Here is a 19,533-nt window from a genome sequence, read left to right on the forward strand (position 1 = left end):
CATCCCCTTTCCAGTATGTTTTCTACTAGCAGAGACCTTCCAGGTTGGTAGCACTCTGAGCACCTCAAATTAGCACATTTCCCTGTTGCACCCCAGTATTCTGCGTATGTACCAAGAGGGCTTTGTTTGCTCTTTACAGTTGCATACCTCAGAAGAATAACTAAGTTCTCCTGAGACTTTATGTAAAAAAGGGATTTTTTTTTTTGGCTTATTTGGCCTTCTTTCCCTTTAACATAATGTTTATAGACATTCCCCCAAAATTTGCTTGATGTGAAATGTGTACACTATAGCTGTATCTTCTGAATATTTTTTATATTTAAAAGTTAAAAAGTGGTTTGTAAAATATTAAACTACTAAGAACAGAATATGATATGGCTCAATGATAGAAGTAGACTGAGGAACCAGACTGTTGTATCAGCAGAAGAAAAACATTAGGTTAATCTGTATTACAGTACTCTGAAAGAATACAGAGCTTTGAAAACAGCTTTCACTAGGGGGGTGGGACATTTTACTTTTATGTAGAGCTTTTGTTCATTTAGAATTGTTTACTCCAGCAAGCAACCCTGTGCTCTTTGTTTGACTGATTTTTCCCATTTGGCAGACCCTTTGCAATCACATGGATAACATTCTTCTTTCCACTGAGACATAGAAAAACTATTCTTTATTGACCTTGCTTGTTGTCCTTAATGGCAAAAATATATCTACATACTAGGTGAACCATATTATTCCTCACTGACTTCAAGTGAAAATTCTTCAAAGCAAGCAACTCAAAGGGCTGCTCTCATTTTTATATTTTAACAATCCAGTGATTTCTCCCTAGAAAACAACTCTGTCCTCAGCTACACATGCCCAACTCCCACAGCTGACACTGAGAACTGTGTACCAGTATCCGAGGGCTGAAGTTGTCTTAAAAGAAAAAATGCCATGCGTAGAAAATATGTCTTTTGGGTTAGGTGGGGGGAATTTTCTCCCTTGTATTGAACAGCAGAGTATTTGCTGGGGAAGTATGGATGCATACTTTTTCATTTCTGTGGATGTTTTAGAAAGCTAAGTATTTAATGTTTTATTTTGTATGGTTGCAGTGGGAAGCAAATTGCAAGACTTAGAACATACACAAAAGCAATCACCATTTCAATTTTAGTTTTCTCACCAGTATCACAAAACATGGATTAAATTGGGTGGTACTGATTTAGAAACACATTAGCATTACAGTTTTACTTTGACATGTGAGTTGTTGTAAATCAAAGGGAGATTACGTAAGGGCCCAGCATGCCAAGATGAAATTCTGTTTTAATATGAGCAAAATTTTGTTGAAACAGATGGAATTGTGCACATTTAGCCAAATTTTGTGTCCCTATTTATTTGTTTCTGAATGCTCACATAAAATCTTTTCTGATAGACATAAAACTCTGGATAAAATAAATGGGTCTCTAGTTAGCATAAACTGGAGCTGTTTTACTGACTTCTGCAGAGCTGCAACAATTTGTGTAAATTCAGGCTCTGCTCTGAACAGTCATATTTTCAGAAACACTGTGTTTCTGCAATTCCAAGTGAAGGCAAGGAAAGCTAGGGTTGCTCTGCATTTCTCAGGGGAAAACTCAGAGGGCCTTTTGTTATCACTTAGCACATGTGCTGAGAAAGTGTAAAATGAAGATCACAGGGACAGCATTTTCAGTGATCTTGCATGTGTACTTACTTACATAAGGCACAAGCAGAATAAAAAGTGGATTGGGCCCCCTACTAAGGTCCCCTCATTATTTTTTAATTCAGCCTTGTCAAGTAAAACCCTACTTTGGCCTTAAACATTTCACAGTTAGAGAAGATACTTGCACCTCTCCTACTAACTCCATACAAGTCCAACAATGGCCTAGGTGATTTCAAGAAAAGCGTAATAAAATGTGGATATCAGGTAGTGCTGCTGTGGTTCAACATGACTTTATTCCATCACTTCGGCAGACTTCATCTGCACCATTATACCAGTACCCACCCCTCTTTTTTTTTTTCCCCTGCTTCATGATGCTGGTGTTTTACTAGATCAGGAAAACAAAACCGCTTTTGAAAAACTCTGATAAAACATTAAGGTTACCACAATTCTGTGTTGTTCAGCCACAGCTGTGTGGTCCTGCTCCCCCCCCCCCCTCCTTTCACAAGTGCTTGAGCCAGTTCAAGGAACTGCTGAGCGAAGTGGAAGAATCAAAATTAGTTGTAGTGTTAGGAGCTTGTCTGTGCAGCTCCTTGCCTGGCTCACAGAGCGTTTGAGAGGTGCTAGAGCTAGGGGCAAGCATGGGAATGTGACCAAAGGTGGAGGAATCTTGCCCTAACCTTTAGGAGACAGTTTCCTTCATTTCAACTTTGCTCATACTGCAGAAAAAATATAGGTGGATTTTAACATCAAGCTAGCACAAGTGTTGTAAGTAAATAGTAAAGCCTTTATTCTTGTTAAGAACAGCATTTTGAAAATAAAACATTTGCCCATGCTTTACAACCTTTGTAGTTTTGTATACTTATGTACAGTCATCATGGTACACATTGATTGTCTTGAAAATCCTTTAAAGATGTACTTAATAAGATACCAGTATGCAACAATCAGCGGAAAAAAAGGTACGTTATAAAACACACATTAATACATTTAATAAATATATTATCTATCAAAAATGAGCTTTAGCTCTCATCAATTAATAAAAAGCACCTGCTTTGTAATCCTGTAAGTTGGTAGAATAATCCAATTGTTTTATTATAAAAGCTACAGTGCTCCCTTTTGCATTGCCTTTGGTTAGGCCCAAGGCATCAAGCTCCAAAGCCAACCAAGATGCCTGTGTTTATACCAAAAACAAAAACATCTAGTTCTATACTTCATGTACCTTGTTTGTAGAAACAAGTGCATGTACTGAGAGTGCTATTCTGAAGATGCTACATATTTTCTGGCAAGTGTCAAACACCCTCAGCTCCTCTGAAAGCAGGACAGGACCTGTGAAGTATGGCTTTGGACTCTTTTCTATCCATTGATCAGAAGCCAGTTATTATAAATCTAGTTTTGGTAACAATTTTTTCAGATGCTTTACAATTTCTGTATGGAAACACCACGAGCACATACCATCAAGGGACAACATAGTAGCTTTTATAGTGTAAAAGCTAATTAAAATTAACTGAACAGTGAAAGGCTTGTGCTTACACTTATGTTGTTCACAGATGCTCTACATTCTAGATAACTCATAAAGGCAGAAGTAAACAATGTGTTTACTGTAACAGAAATATAAGTTAACATAAAGGTGCCTTTCTTCAATTACATTTTTATTTGGGGCATTTTACATAACAAACTAGTGACTTACAAAAAAATTGCTTATTACTAATTGTATGAAGTTGGAAAGTAAAGACCCTCCTAATCTATTGCCACACCTTCACCACAAATTAAGCCCAATCCTGCTACTTTGCAATGGTGTGAATAGTTCACATGACCAACCAAGGACAGTAGTCATGTGAGTAGCAGATTGTAGAATCTGGCCGTATTTTTGTATAAGGCCTTAAATTCCAATCAGCTTCGCTATGAGCAGGATTGGGAACTCTATTTATCAATTCAGTCACACCCAGAAAAAGAAAAAAACCACTATTTCTTAAGAGGACTATATCTCATACAGTTTTTGTCCAAGGTCTGTAAAATATGTATTGTAGTTCATAAATCTTGGCTGTAGCATGATAAACCTTTTAAAAGGAAGCTGGCCTACCATTTATGCCATGGTCATCTTATATGTTTTTACGGTAGTTTTCTGATTTTTTAAAACAAAACTCTTCAGGCAAGTGATGATAAGGGGTTTTATATTCTTCCAAATTATGCAACTTCTGGGTAACTATTGCTATCATAAATGTTACTTTATTTGATCAAAGCTTTGCTTTTAACAAGCAAAACGTATTTCTAAGTCACTGGATAGCATGCAATATCCACCCCTACCCTACTTGGTTACCTAGGCCACCTAGTTACTTACAAAATAAAATAAGCAATCCCTACAACAAGCACATGCTTCCTTTGCCTCGAGGAGGGAAGGGCAGGGGGGAATATCTGACATGGAGCTAACACGCTCCTTTATTCATGCATGACAGAAAACCATTGCGTGTGGAAGAGAAGGGCTGTGAAATAAAATCCTATAAGATGATCATGGCAAGAATGGCAATATATATTTTTTCATATATATATACACATATATATCAGTGTGCAACACTTAGGGACTGGTCTTGCAGCCTCTGTACCTGTATGTAGAGCCAGACTGCTCGTGGGAGTACAATTCTGCAGGACTAGGTTCCTAATTCAGTAGAAATGGAGGTACATGGAGAATCAGGAAGACTCTTGAAAAATAAAACGCTCATTTCTTTTGCAGTATACAGCAAGTAACTTCTTTCTGTGAAGCTACTAAGCTATTCGGTTATTTGTACATTATATTTTTTAGTTTGAAAATATATATTTTTATTATAGCATATGCAAAGTTTATTTGTTATATGTTTCCTATGCCCTCAAGTAAAAACAATTTGCTTTTAGTATCGAGGAAAGCTAAGATTAACATCGGCCAAACAGTGAAGATACAATGATGTTTTCAATGTCTGATATGTATTAAATGTTAAATAAAGGAATGATTGCTTAAACATAATGAAAACCATGGCACAAACAATGGGCAATGGGAATCTTTCAAATAACCTGGAGAAAACAAAGATAAAAAGCTTTGAGAAAGTCTGCTTTATATCAACTCAAAAAAGTGGAGGTGGGGGGGAGAACGAGGGAAGAAACTACCTTAAAAAACAAAAACAACAACAAACCACCTCCAGAAAGGAGATTCTACCCGCTAGGCACTAAAACACACAACCACATTTAAATGCACAAACAACTGCAGTCAATGGGACTACTCATATGAACAAGGATTAGAAACAGAGGCCTTGACCCTATATGCTGCTGAGTTTCTCCTGACAGGTGATCAGTATTTTTCAGCTGCCACCGAATTCCTGCTCGACGGGATCAGCCTACCAGCCCAGACCGGCTTGTGTTGTGCAGTGGGTCGCCCATCATCCACCACCACAACAAACATACTTCTGGCAAACCCGAGTCACGTTCTCTCCCCAACTAAGTCTTTGCAAAGCACATCCCTCCAAAGTTTCCTTTCATGGCTTCTTCTGTAGAAGTGACAATGTGCGCGGCTCTGCTCGCACCTGGGGTTGAGGAATAAGAGGGAATCCAATTCCAGGCTTCTGGAGAGAGCTGACTATGCTGGACCTACACTTCTTCTCTGCCTCAAGAAGCTCCATAACTCCCATAAACCGTGCACAGACCTTTTGTCTCTCCAGAACTGCTTTCATACACAGGCTTTTTAAAGAGAAGAATATCAACCTACAGTGTAATGGTAATTGAGTTGCCACAGAATGACAATGCTTGACTGCACATGATGCTATGTGATGTTACAGTACAGCTAGATAATGAAGCAAACAAGGACTTTTCATGGCATTGGAAATGAAGGTAAAAGGAGCAAAATGGAAAGAAATCCTGTATGTTTTCACACTGTAGTGGCAATCTTTTGTGGCAACGTGAATTAAGTTTAGGTGAAAGGAGGATATTTTTCAAGCAGCTGGCAACCAAAATCAGGCTTGCCTCACACACTAGTTACAGACAAGAGAATATCTTACATTTCAGAATGCAATATCCCTCTCTTTCATTTTGAAGTGTGCCTACTACTATTTTAAATCAGATTCAGCTTCAGGCTTACAATTTTGTTTTTGCAATTAGTTTATCAGTTCAGTGGTGTTCACATTTACACAAAATCCTCTGTAGGATTTCACAAGCTCCTGGATGTTCTGTTGCTTTGTTCTGGTACTGCTATGGATTCCTCCCTCAAAGACACACTGCCAAGGAACAAAATCTGCAACAAGGATTCTTACTCTCTACAGCCTACAGCCTTTCACCAGAGGTGTCGTCCAGTGTAACTTGGCGGAGCAGTTGGTATCTGCAAATAAGGATAATAAACCCATAACTGAGAGATCTAGTGTGTTCAGACATCAGTGTTACCATGCTACATGTACACATCAGCTTTAGAGCCAGTATTTCCAGAACAAAATGATGCAATGAAGCTCATGTTCAACCCATACAGTGCATTTACCTCTGTAAAAGCCATGACTATAAATTCATTTCTCTCTCATTTTACTATCTAATGCTCTCCAGTAAGCTTTGTATCCACCTCAGAACAAAACAAATTCTCTAGCATCTTATCGTCCTTAAACTGCCTTTTTCCTGAGCTGCATATTCTAGTATCAGAAAATACTGGAACAGATGAATCCAAGTATCGAAAGGAAGCTATTCATTACTGACAGCAAAGCACAAGCCTCATTTTATTCAAGTCAGTATGTTTCCCACTGTATTACCCACACTGCAGAATCCTCATACCTAGTCTCTCTTGCTTACTAAACCCAAACAAAACTGTACTTACAAACAAAAGAAGAGACCTGCAATCAGATTGCATTCTTTGGCTTAAATGTTGAGGCTGAGTTATGGAATCAGCTCATGATTCAAAATAAAAAAACCCAACTCACATGAGTATAAACTGGCTCATGGGTAAATTTTTAACAAGCATGTTGGTATGCATGAAAAAACATGAAGATGAAAATTATTTTCTTAACATTATGCCTACTATATGCAGTTTCTTAGCTGCAAATTAAACATCATGCGAAAAACATTTAGAAAGCCTGTTTGGCATCAGATCGCTGAGCCATTCTTACAACTGCAAGGCTGCAAAAAACAGGTCTATCGAATAACAGCATGCCAAACTATTGCCTAAGAGAGAAAAATCTACGTTGTTATCATTAAAATATTCTATACTCCTCTTTTATGAATCTTTGACAGAGATCCATACATATGTAACTTACAAAGAATTATGGATGTTTTACAAGAAAGTGGAAGATAGGTGAGAGACCACCGTTATCTGCAACAATGATTGTTATTTAGAGTAAAGTACTGGCTTGAAACACTTGTGTGACTCACAAAATCTTGAAAAAAAATCAGGTGGGAAATTGTGTCACTTACTAGTTAACAAACTTAACACAAGCGTGGTTCAAAGGGGTTGTTTAGAGTCACCAAAGAACTTGGTTCACCCAAGTTACAATGCAAAATGTGAATGGCTAAGTAAAGAAATGCAAAATACTTTGTAATTACATCTTTTCTAGAGGGGAAGGGGAGCATTACATGCATACTTGCTCCCTGAATTTTCATGTATAGCTGTCACCCTGCTATGAATAAGCTAAATGCAGAAGGCTTTTCAATTAGTAGCAGTTGCATATGTATTGTTACAAAGCAAAGATTTCTTAAATCATCACATTTTGATACTTACAGTCCCACCATTTAGCACAACTGCCATCTCAGTTGGCTGATAAACATTGCTTCTAAAGGGAGCACTAGGTCGGCTTCCCAAACTGCCGTTTCGAAATCCTGCCGTCCTTAGCGCTGTGTTTAAAAAAGAGAGATGTTCTTAGAACCTGGTCAGTGCTGCGCATCTCCTTTGAAATCATAAAAGTTTAATCCTCCAATTTAGTTACTGGGAACTGTGCCATTTATTTTAACTTTTATGCTGCCATACCAGTTTTCACATTGCTTTTGAACAGCAGGTTTTTGTACAGAATTAGGGAGGGATTGCAGGAAAGAAATCAGTTTTACATAAAATTAACCGTTTGCTGTGGAATGGGAAAAGTTTCTCAAATTTTGCTTAGTCTCATTTCACCAGGTGTTTAATGTCTTCAGTCAGAGAACCTGTGATGCATCTTGCACAATGCTTTATGCAAAACTCTTCCTCTATCAGTCTGGATACTGTGGGGTTAAGTAAAATGATATTACCCTTTGCTTTCTATCAAACTCAGAGGACAGAGATCCAAAACATTGCTTGAGCCAGCAAGCATGCTCACAGTCCCCATGAGCATTACTTCAGCATGACGAGCACATAAGGATTTTCCAGATGTTTCAGATTATATTTACTCTGCGAAACTAGAAATATGAAGTAAATATTGCTTTCAAATAGCTTAAACATGGCAATTAACTGAGGCAAAAGAGATGCTGACTGTCCTTCTGAATGTTTATAGCAGACCTACATTAGTGTCTCCATTAATTGCAGCACAAGTTTGGATTCAAGATGTATATTCTGAATGAGTGATGTGTAGTTAGGGATGTGCTTCTTTCCCTCTAAACCAGTCCGGGGATTGGCGCACACATACTCTATTTTACTTCAGGGGTAAATAATGGCTTCACTGAATTCAGATGTGGCCAGGGAACAGAGCTCATTTATACACGCTGCTTGAGCAGTTACAGTGGGCAATACTCATCTGTCAGCTGGTAAATAGAAACATGCCTGGATCTGGCACCTGGGGCAAGAAATTCTCTGAGATTTAATTGAAATTACAATACTCAGCTCTCTAGCTGAAATTGAGGATGAACTGAAGTTTAGAGGAATTTCAGCATAAACTTCAATGGAGTCAGGATTTAATATCATTGCACTGTGTGCAACGAGATTTAAATGGATCCTACAGCCATACACATTCCTCCATCCACTGCTGCTCTTCTCTTTGGGAGTTGTGCACAGAGATGAAGAACAGTGTTCATTTAGCACAGATATTTAGAAATCCAGCCCTACAAATGCTCAGCTGTTTACATATATATGGAACCTTAACTGCTCTATATTTTAAAATTATATATATAACACGCTATATAAATATATTTTGCAGAACACTGGGAGGACAAAAGATGAAAGCCTCTACACTAGAATTATGTATCTTTTATTTTTAATTTAACTACCTCAGGCTCAGTAGTATTCCTACTTTGTAGTTATGCTTCTTATTGTGTGTTAGACAACTGATTGCTCTGATATTTGATAGTACACACAAAGAAGAAAGATCTTTCTATAATGCATCCTATCATTAAAATATTTACACATTTCAGTATATAATTTACATGGTGATTTCAAAACTATTTTAAAAGACACTACATTCAATTTCAGATTGCTGAGTTTTCCTTCCTTATTACTGCCGTTAGTCTAAAATATTTCCAACATGAGAATCAGAGAGAAAGTTGCCAAGAAGGTTTGAGTAAATGTCATGTCATAGTCTCCTTTTAACACACATTTTAAATTTAGTTAGCTTTGTTTTTAGGCACTGGCTCAGAGGATGACTTTTAGTACTAAAAGTTATTAAATGAAATTCAGTGAGTAACAGAGCTTATTGGGCTTGGGTTTCTCGACAGTTGTAGTACTCCACATTTCTTACCCAGGTTTTTCATGTATAAGACAAACCCTATTTGCTTTGCAGAAGTTGCCCTGTTACTGAGCGATGCACTTTGAGACAGCACTGAGAATTCATTTAAGTTGCCCTTTTCCAGGGATTCTAAATACTTAACTGGTATTTTTTAGAAGACATGGAAATGAGAATAATTCTTCTAAGTAGATATTTCAACATATCTATCACATGAATATTAAAATTACAGATTAGTATATTGTTTAAATAACTGAATTTAAAACTGTTTTGCTTTATTAATGTTTAATGGTATTCCTGGAATAGAACACCTCTTGGTGTGTATAACTTGGAGCTATGTTGTGATGAGAAAAAGGAAAAAATGAGACCGTATGCTTATTTGAACCTATAGTTTAAAGGTTATTCAGATTTTTAGAATGATTATTAAAGTCTTTTAAAAAAAGGAAAGCAAATTTGCTTTATACAGAATGAATTAATGGAAAATACATTTAACCAAACATGTTTTCCATTTAATGCTAACCACTTATTTAAACAAATATTACAGTCAGCAAACCATGAGATGGTTTCTAGTCAGAGAATCACAGAGTCACCTAGGTTGGAAAAGAGCTTCAGGATCACCAAGTCCAACCGTAAATCACATCTTCCAAAATTTACGTATCATTGTTATTCTTAAACATCATTATTATTATTGAAGAAAGTATCCCTCCTTTAATTCCTGAACTCTTAAAGACAAATTCTTGAATTGAGGTTAATTAAATGAATAGCAGAAAAGATTATTCTCTGTATACCTGCAAAGAGCCAATTGCTAATGGATTGAGTGCTTAGCCACTGACAGCCATCAGTGCAGTGATATGACTTAAATTAACACTTGCAGCCTTAATATGTGACTTGAATATTTTTACTTGTATTTACTTTTACTCTCTACCATGAGTACGTTTTGTCTTCAAACCCTGTTGTAATTCTATATATACATTAGAGAACACCTACAAAGGAATAATTAATCTGTTTTGATTTATTAAAAACATATCCTTCTTCCACATGCCATGGGAATAGGATTGACATGCATTTATTATGATAAATATTAATAAGGGTATCAGATAAGGAAATCTATTTTGTATTTAGATTAAAACGTAACATCATAAATTACACTATAATAGATACTATAATTATTTTATAGCTATCATACATTAATCCATTTCACTAAAAAAATTGATCACTAATGACTAGATAAAAAAGGAGCTTCTGTGTTTGTTTTTTTAAATGTATGCATGAATGAGAATAATACAGGCTGAAAGATCCAATTTTCTTCTTATATCTGCCTTAGTCAGAAATAACTCCACTGAAGTCACTGCAGTTACCTTACTATGAAATTAATTTAATGGGAGTTGGAGGGCAGTAAAAAAAGAAAGATCAATGCATTTACAGTCTATGGTAAAGCTGCCTCTACTTCTTTGTTAGTTATTACTTAGTTATATTAGTTATTACTTAGTTAGTTATTACTTAGTTAGTTATTACTTAGTTAGTTATTACTTAGTTGTTTGTTAGTTATTTATTAGTTTATTATTATGTTAGTTATTTATTAGTTTATTATTATGTTAGTTATTTATTAGTAGTTTGTTAGTTATTACTTAGTTAGTTAGTTATTACTTATTTATTAGTAATAAATAAGCATTCTTCCATCCACGTGATTTTTGTTTGTTTTATCACTACCTGTGTTACATACTCACAGATCTTCACTCCTTTCTGTTCAAAGCTTTCATACAAGGAGGAAACCTTTAAAGTTCCTGCTAAAGCACTTGGAGGGAAAATATTTTCCTGACCCGACACTGTCACAAACATGAGTGCCCTTTTCCTACATGTCTGGTGTACATCCAGAGGAAACATCAAAACCAGAGGAAAACAACGATACGTAGAGATGAAAACAAAGGTAAAGTGCCTGGATAGTCATTGGCTGGGATGCCAAAGTTCTCGTCTCAATTACAGTGAATAAAAAGCAGTTTGTGTAATACCAAAATCCTTTGTCCAATTGTGGGAGTTGACCAGAACACAACCTACCCTACACAATACCATCAGGCTAGCATCCCTGTATATTTTCTGATCTGTGTTAAACTTTCAGCAATGGTTTGGATCTCTTAAACAACCAGTTGGGCTCTGGCCTTTTTGGTAATCACTCATTTTCATTGCAAATTTTCATTGTGTGTCAGAACAACACATTGTTCTGTGTCACCAAACAGCTATGACAAGGAAAGCAGCCATTACCTTGAAACCTGTCTCTGCGTATTCTGTTCACATGTTAAAGTCTTCAGGACAAAAATTGTCTTTGAACTTGCTTGTGTACCACCTTGCATTTTTTTTTTTCCTCCAGCATCGTAAAATAGCAAAGTCCTATGCTATTACTGGTGGCATGATTACTATGCTACGGGTAGTATGATTAGTAATAATTATTTTGTTGCTGAAGAGGCTGAACGCTTTGTAACATGGAGAACTTACTTGATTTTTTCTTGGGTTTTAAAAAAACACTTCATATAAAATGTTGTTAGTAATGACAAAAAAATATATATTATTTACGTTATTTGAAAATAGAAGTTATTTTTCCAGTGTTTTCCTTCCACTTTTGGTGTTGTTCATTTATTTCAATTAAAAAAACGAGTCATTCTAACCAAAGACATATTTTCTGTAGTGTTTCTCCTCTACTATTTTCATAATTGATTTTTAACAAAAAATTTTAAAAGTGAGCTATAAGCAATATAAAAAAAAATAAAAATGTAATGAGCCCTGTTCTGAATACCTGAAAAACATCTCATACAGATTATTTTCTTTGCTACTACATAAAATAGTAAATTCTTACCTGCATTATGTTCATCCATTGAAAAGGCTTTATTTTCCATGTAGCTCCGAGGAAGCTGTATATCTTCCTCAAAAGCAGTTTCACGCATCCTTGGCTGTGAAGTATCAAAATAATTGGGAGTGTTTTCCTGCTGTGATGGAAGGATGGTACAGTGGACCTCAGGGATAGCATGAAAAATAACAAACACCCAACCACTGGACACCAGTGCAATAGCAAGAGTGGGATCACTCCATTTGTCTCTTCTCTTTAGTTCAGCATTACCAAAGAGGTACATAGTCATCCAGGCTACCCAAATCAGAATGGAAAAGAAAAGTGTTATAATGAGACATACTCCATTTTTCTTCCATTTCTTAAACTTTCCACAGAGAGTGAAAAGAGAAAAACCCATGGTAAATACCATCAGGAACATAACGTAAATCAAAGCCATAGCAAAATCCATCGGTTCATAGCTGCAGGCCAACTTGTTATCTCTGACAACTGTTAGTATTAACCACTCGGTTGCAATAATGACCTGAACGAGCATCAGGCAGATCGCCACACCAGCTAGATGCCAGCCAGATGGACTTTTCCCATGTCGAACTAGTCTACGAAGTCTCCAGGCTTGAGCTAGCAAGCACGAGAAGCACAAAGCAAAGATAACTCCCCACAGAAACCTTCGGGTAGAGCACACCATTTCATCTTCTTGGATGATGAACGCAAATGTCAGCCCAAACAGTCCAAGAGTCCCAAAAAGAAAGAGGAAGTGCATTCCCAGGGGGCTCTTCTTCTCTTTCTCCTTGATGAAGGGCAGCCTCACCAGCAAAATCAGCATCAGCAGCAATGTTGTCAGCACACCTGCTCCCGCAACTGCCTCCACAACTATTCCCCAAATGGCATCCAGGTCGCACAGGTACACGTACTGCGGGAGGAGGTCCAGTCCGCACCCTCTCGGCGTGCTGGAGTTTTCAGAAGAGCCATAGCTGATCACGAAGAGGAGGAAGAAACCAATGGCTGGGTAGGTTTTCATTTTTCTGTCTGAGACAATAAGACATTTGTTTGTTTAGCTACAGGTTACTTCGGAGCATTTCACAGCAATTAGAAGTACAGCCTGTTTCAATAGCTCACATTTACACTTGTTTTTTGCACTGAATTTTCAGCTGAATTAGCCTACCCCATCCCCTTGTGCTGCCCTCCCAGAAAGTTACTTTTGCCTGTTGTACGCTGAGTGCAAACTGATTCGTTTCTGCATTTGCATAGATTGAAAATGTTTCCCATCACCACCCCTGCAAATATTCTAAAACGCAACCATAAGAAACAATTTATCATGTTGTGAAATCATACATTAACTATGATGTTTTACTGTTCAAATTTGGTTTCTTAAAGAATGTGTGAATTGCACTGAATCTGATACAAGTGTAAGTTGTATCAGAATTAGACTATTTCAGAGGCTTGCTCCTTTACTGGAATAATGATAAGAGTTAGTCCCCTTCCCTTCCCCCCCCTTAAAAAAAAAAAAAAAAAAAAAAAAAAGAGAGAGAGAGAGAGAGACAAAGCAGTTTGAGGAAAATAAACCTTGTGCTTTATTTTTTTTTAAAGGAAAATCTTGTTTTCATCCTCAGTCAATAGGCAGTTATGATATTCATTCCTTTCATCCTCTTCCAAAGCCCAGGTATTAGATTGCATTTGCGAATGGGAATGGTTGGCTAGAGAAATCTCATATTCTGCAACAATGGTGCACACATGCAGCGTCATCAATCAACTCATCAAAAATGAATGTCTCTTTGTGCTTCTTAGCAAATCTAAAGCCATTCAATGAAACAAACAACAAAAAACAGAGCTTCACTTTCCTCAGCCTACAGAGTGAACAATTGTAAACTCCCCAGGAACACAACATACCATGCTCAATCACCAGGACCAAAAATCTGGACAAATTCCAGCAAGTCAAGACAAATTCCTAGTTTTAGGCAGAACACAGATTAGGTGATTTTAAAAGATGCATGTTACGCCATTTGCTTTTACTTAGCAAAGCAGGGCAAAGGAGGAGATTGTTAAAAATGTAACGTTTAAATGAATAATCTGTCCCAGAGAGTGTAAACACTATGTGTACCAGATATGAAACCTCATCCTGTTAACCTTCACTTGCTTAATTAGCACTACAGATTTCAGTAGGATTACATTCAGTGATGTGAACTGCATGCCTAGGTGAAAATGCTTAGAATAAGAATTTCATTATATGGTGTGTGGAGACTTTATGGAAGAAAAGCACCATGGAAGCAGGCACTGAGTTACTCATGTAGCTCACATGACATGCTTAAGATATACAGCAAGAAACTGAGATGCTATCAGTAACTTTTTTACAACTTACACAAAGCCCTAAATGAGTACTCGTATAAAGATGTTTTATAAATCAGAAATGTGTTTAATGAAAACATCAAAAAGTTTAATGAGTTGAAAATGTTTTAAAGTAACAGTGCAATGTTGTTACATTGGACATAATCAGTCCTAACCAGTGCCAAAACTATTTACACACACTTCATGAAACAGTGCAGCATCTATTACAGATGAGCACTATGGGTTTTCTTCCAGTGTGTTATAATCCTGTAACAGGCAAAGTTAAATCTTGAGAATCGCAATCTTTAAGCTAATGTTCATCCTCTTTCGCTGAATAATGAACAGTGCCCATTTTAGGCTACTGCCAGGAGACGAATGATGGAAATTACACTTTCCTATTAGAGGAACCAAGACAGCAAATGTGCTAATATAAATGTGTAATGACTTTATGGTCTTCATTTATGCAACAGACAAAAAAGCTTATTACAAAATTTCATCTCTGAAGTAGAAGCTGTGACAAAGAAGGTGATAGGCCATCGGACAAACAAGAGACAAGTAATGAATGAGCTGTGCCTGCCCACAGAAATTACAGTATCCTCGCACTGTTGGAAGGGCTAAAATGTTCTAACGCTACAATGACTTGCAGCTAATGACTAAAGATTTTTTCCTACCTAACTGTAATTTTCTTTATGGTGAAATGGTAGAAGATTTACTTATTTGTACCTGATTTGTATAACAGGTTTCTCAATAACTGTCATGACATGGTAAAAACATTGACTTTACACAAAGAAAATTAATCATCAGTGAAATATTGAAAATGGTCATGCTCAATAAATATCTTTACGAGTACAGAATTAACCAGAAGGAAACATTCCAAAGGTAACTTAGGAATCCCTTCTACACATAGGTGGTTCTTACTCCAACTAGTGCATTTACTTTTTAGGATATCCAAAACATCCTAAAAGTAAAAGTGGGGAATGGTCAGCACCTGCTGGTACAAAGGGAAGAAATCCACTAGGATCTAAGGTAATGCTGTGAACCATGGGTACCAATTTCAAGAAGCAGGAGGTCGTGTGGAAAGTTACTCAAAACTCATCCTCAAACAATGTCTCCCAAATTGGAAACAATAAACAGCCCTTTAAATGAGGATCACGTTAATTTTCCACTACCCTGCCACTTACAAATAATGATATACATGCACTAAATTGGTTTTAATACTAGCTTTGTTTATTCACTGCTCTCCAAAGACCTGGGGGGTAATGAATTAAGTGCAAGTATCTCTAGTTCTAAGATATTTTCCAGTTTTCTGGTTACTTTATTCATGTCATGTAACCCTCATGTGATTGAGCTATTCTAGGACAGTCTGTTTCCATGGAGATTGTGCTGCATGGGTAAGCAGTCATATTGTCAGCCCATCATTTGTTTCCTCTTCCTATTTGGAAGTGTTTGCGAAAGGAGGGTTAATACATTTGGAGTAGTTTCCCCTTCACGAAGGAGTAGTCTCTTTAGGAAAGGGGAAAACACAGAAATTCAGAGATGTTCAACTCAGGGGTTTTCCCAAGTTTCTTCCATCTGTGAAATTACTTTTGAGAGAGCTGATGGAAATAAACAGTAGTTCTCTTAGAAAGCTCCAATGCAGCTACAGCATAAAACAAGAAATCTCTAGGAATGCTGACAGGTATTCTTGGTGTGCAATCACATTCCCATCACATGTCAGCAAGTCATGCTGAACAGTAGATGCTTTCTACATCAAAGCTTTCAAACTGGGCTTCCTCCAGATGAGGAATCTTCTCCTTGTCACTGCTATAGATACAGCCACGTTTGCAATCAGTTTAGCACATACTTCTGCCTGACTAGGTAAGAACTGGCAACATTAATATGCAAACCCTGTGATGATACCAGCTCAAATCCTTTTGCTAGCACTGTTCCTCAGCAGTGAACTCACATTGGTATATAGACAAGGAAAAATTGCATTACAACACTGAAGTTTTAGCTTTAGCTGAAACCACAGACTCAGTAAGTAAAAGGGAAAACTAAAGTCTTTTTATTTTTTTTCCAGAAAAGTTGTTTTGGAAAAGCAAAGTATCAGTATGGGTTTGTTGTTGAAATAGTGCCTTCCTCAAGCCTGTGTTGTGGGTGGAGAGGCAGAAGCCCATGCGTCTTGATTTTACTACAGAATCTCGTCTCTGCTCATTATTCCCAGTAGCTACATAAATCAGTGACTGCAGGAGAGTAGTATTTTTACCTCTTTATGTCTAGATTAGCTCTCAGCAAAGTTATGCAACCTCTCGGCAGTAACAATAGCACTCTGTTTGACTGGCACCTCACTCCTACTCCCACCGGAGAGCTACAGCGATAGTAATGCAGAAATGTCACAGAAACATTCCAGCACACACAGTCAGCGACACCAACGTGTCTCCGGCAGAGCTGAATGAAACTGTTAATACAGGAGGAAGTCAGATTGATTTTTTTTGTCCCCAGATCCTCCTCCAAAATCAGATTGCAGTACAACTGGTTAAGCCAACGTACCTGGACCCGAGAGCAATCAGAAGCACATAAAACGAATTGAGGAGCTTTAGGTATTTCAGGCAAAAGCAGAAAGCAAACAGTAGGACAGCTTGCAAATCCAGCCCTCAATTTTTAGTCCAAAATCTGTTCTCAGTTACCAAGCACAAACTGCCGTTTGCAGCGGAGTGAAGTCTCCTGCACTATCGGGTGTAGGGGACAGTGCAAGAACCAGTACAGAAATGGCAGACACGGAGCTGCCCCAGCGGTACAAAGTACAATTGCAAGCAAGCAACTGAGCAGAAAGAGAAAAATCTCACAGTTGTCATCAGAAAGTTGTCGTGGTTAAAAATCAGCGAGGCTTTCAAGAGCTGAAGCCTTCTGACCAAAGACTGCAAATCTCTTACCTAGTCAAACACATGCTGCTGTGTGCCGTTAGAGAATATCTATAGCAAGAATAAATCTGTAACCATGTAAAGGTTTATGTTATTTATGGTTAGATGCATTGTCCAATCCCCTTTTTACAGTCCTAATGTTAATCAACTGATACAGGAGGATGCATCTGATCTCAGAAAAGGAAAACAGCCCAGTAAATAAAAGCAGTAGTAGCACAAATAGTAACCTGCTCTGCCACGCACAGGCAGAAGACTGGTTCACTGTAGCATTTCCAAAGAAAACCGCCCCCACCACCAAGTGTTGTGGAGAGATGGTAGCAAGTGAGGAATTAATCACAACACGGGATCTCTGCCAGCTCCTTTTGATCAGATTTGAAGAATGAGCTTCAAAACTGATAACAGAGCAGCAACAGCCGAGCCAAGATCAGTCTACTGAGGAGATGTATTTCTAGAATAATAATTAATAGTGCAATTGCACTTTGTACGCAAAAACACAACCCTGGTTTGGATTTACCCTGAGTTGGAATAACCCACGTAATGCTCACAGCTACAGAAAGCATGACCCCTCTCCAAAAGACGTAGGAAAATGTGTTTTCATTTAGAAATACTTTGCAACGCTGAATGTTATATGCAATGATCTTTCAGCTGTTCTAGGTGCTCACCATTTCCTTCGGTCAGACACTGTATGTCCTCTGTACCTAAATGCTTATGACTATGAAGTCTGGTCTTATTATGCTACTATCGACCAATGACACCAATCAATGTTTTTCCTTTGCTTTGCTAATTCTCCAACTGTTTCTCTTCATGTCACAGCCTCGTGATGGAGGGGTTCCCTTCACCTGATGGCCCTGATGCAGGGAGACAACACCTCAGCACCCACAGCCCCGGCTGGTAAGCGGCACATAAAGCACCGCACAGGCTCCGTGCTCCAGCAGCGAGAGCCCACCGAGGTGTCGAGGTTCAGCGGGCAGGAAATCCTGTTAGCCTTGGGATAAACATTAGGTCAGGCGTAAACAAAGGGTTCACATAAGTGCTAAATCCTATCGCTCTTTGGCTTTGGGGAGAAGCAATACAGAGGGAGGGCTTTTTATTAAGTGGAAATTAAACAGCTGGCGGGGCTCAACCCTCCCGAGCCGCGCTGCACCCCGACCTGGGGCTCCCACCTTCCAGCTGAGGCCGGGACCGGGCAGAAAGGAGCAGCCAGGGGCCAGCAAAAGGCTTCTCCCCCCGGTCCCGGTCCCGGAGCACAGCGCCCGGTGCCGGGGGGCGCGGGGCCGGGCAGCCCCCGCCTGCGGCCGCTTCCCCGCTCCCCCTTAATCCTCCCGCACCGCCGCCTCCTCCCCGCCCGCACATAGCCCGCTCCAGCCCGCTCCCCTTCGGTCCCCCTCTCCCTTCGCTCTCCCCTCTCTCTTCCCAGGCTCTCCGTCCCTCCCCCAGCCTGGCTCAAAGCCCCCTCCTCGCCAGCCCTTCCCGGCGGGGGCAGCCCCCTCCTCCGCCCCCCTCTGCTGCCCTATATCCACCCTAATCCTGCCGGACTCCCTGCAGCCTGCTGTCTGCTGCCGGCCACCGGGCTAATTCCGCGGGCGCAGCTCGGGGCCGGCACCTCCGGGGGCCAGGAACTGGGGAATGGGGACCGGAGAATAGAGACCGGGGGCTGGGGAATAGGGACCGGGACCGGGGACCCCACTCACCCGCTGGCTGCTGCAGCCGAGGCCGGCGGGGCAGCTGTGTCCGCCTGCCCGCCGCAAGTCACATCCCGGAGCCTGCGAGCACCGAGCCCCCCCGGGGCTGCTCATGGAGCGCCTGGCCCCGGCACGGCACGGCACGGAGCGGTGCGCTGCCCGCCCTGCTCTGCACCCTCCGCCCCGCTGCGCTACGACCCGGCGGCCAGCCCCCTCCCACCGCCCCGCCCCGGCACGGCTCGGCTCGGCTCGGCTCGGCACGTATCCACCTCCACGGGCACTGGCACGGCATGGCTCGCCCCCAGCCCGGCCGGATTGCTGCTGCGAGGTGCAGGGACCGCAGGGCACGGGGAGCCGGGAGCAGGCACCGTGCACAGCCAGGCGTGCGGTCCTGCGCGCCCCGGTGCTGTGCGGACGGGGTGCGAGAAATCCGGGCTGCACACCCATCCCGGCACAACGGCTGCGTGTGCACACCTCGGGCTGGTTTGGGGCTGGCAGGGGAGGGAGGCTTTGCAGCTCCGTGGCAGCTGGGGTT

General features: G+C 39.8%; 2 protein-coding genes across 4 annotated transcripts in view; one reads left to right on the forward strand and one right to left on the reverse strand.

The window, feature by feature from the left end:
* IQCK (IQ motif containing K) overlaps window positions 1-11,897 on the forward strand; it is a 58,433-nt gene extending 46,536 nt beyond the window's left edge. The window contains exon 9 of the mRNA XM_068698925.1: window positions 11,012-11,897. Coding sequence (XP_068555026.1) covers window positions 11,012-11,037 — 26 coding nt within the window. The 3' untranslated portion in view covers window positions 11,038-11,897. The remainder of the gene's footprint in view (window positions 1-11,011) is intronic.
* Window positions 2,409-19,209, reverse strand: GPRC5B (G protein-coupled receptor class C group 5 member B). 3 transcript variants are annotated; one of them, XM_068698918.1, is made up of 4 exons: window positions 19,008-19,209; window positions 12,107-13,116; window positions 7,356-7,468; window positions 2,409-5,978 (listed from the first exon to the last, which is right to left on the reverse strand). In XM_068698918.1, the coding sequence occupies exons 2-4, from the start codon at window positions 13,110-13,112 to the stop codon at window positions 5,934-5,936; spliced, it is 1,164 nt and encodes a 387-aa protein (XP_068555019.1). In that variant the 5' UTR covers window positions 13,113-13,116; window positions 19,008-19,209; the 3' UTR covers window positions 2,409-5,933. The 3 variants fall into 3 exon arrangements, with proteins under 3 accessions (XP_068555019.1, XP_068555018.1, XP_068555020.1); XM_068698917.1 differs by having other exon boundaries at window positions 12,107-13,120; window positions 19,008-19,206; XM_068698919.1 differs by lacking the exon at window positions 19,008-19,209 and adding an exon at window positions 16,946-17,106 and having other exon boundaries at window positions 12,107-13,120.
* Window positions 19,210-19,533: the final 324 nt, after the last annotated feature.

This window comes from Anas acuta, chromosome 15 (genome assembly GCF_963932015.1).
Source record: "Anas acuta chromosome 15, bAnaAcu1.1, whole genome shotgun sequence".
Taxonomy (NCBI): domain Eukaryota; kingdom Metazoa; phylum Chordata; class Aves; order Anseriformes; family Anatidae; genus Anas; species Anas acuta.

What these genes read in the sequence shown, in the direction of transcription:
- GPRC5B (XM_068698918.1), bottom strand. Translation starts at nt 13,112, where the DNA reads ATGAAAACCTACCCAGCCATTGGTTTCTTCCTCCTCTTCGTGATCAGC. An exon ending in AATGGATGAACATAATGCAG is followed by an intron (nt 7,469 to 12,106) that starts GTAAGAATTTAC and finishes TTTTAAACACAG; the next exon opens with CGCTAAGGACGGCAGGATTT. An exon ending in TTGTGCTAAATGGTGGGACT is followed by an intron (nt 5,979 to 7,355) that starts GTAAGTATCAAA and finishes CCTTATTTGCAG; the next exon opens with ATACCAACTGCTCCGCCAAG.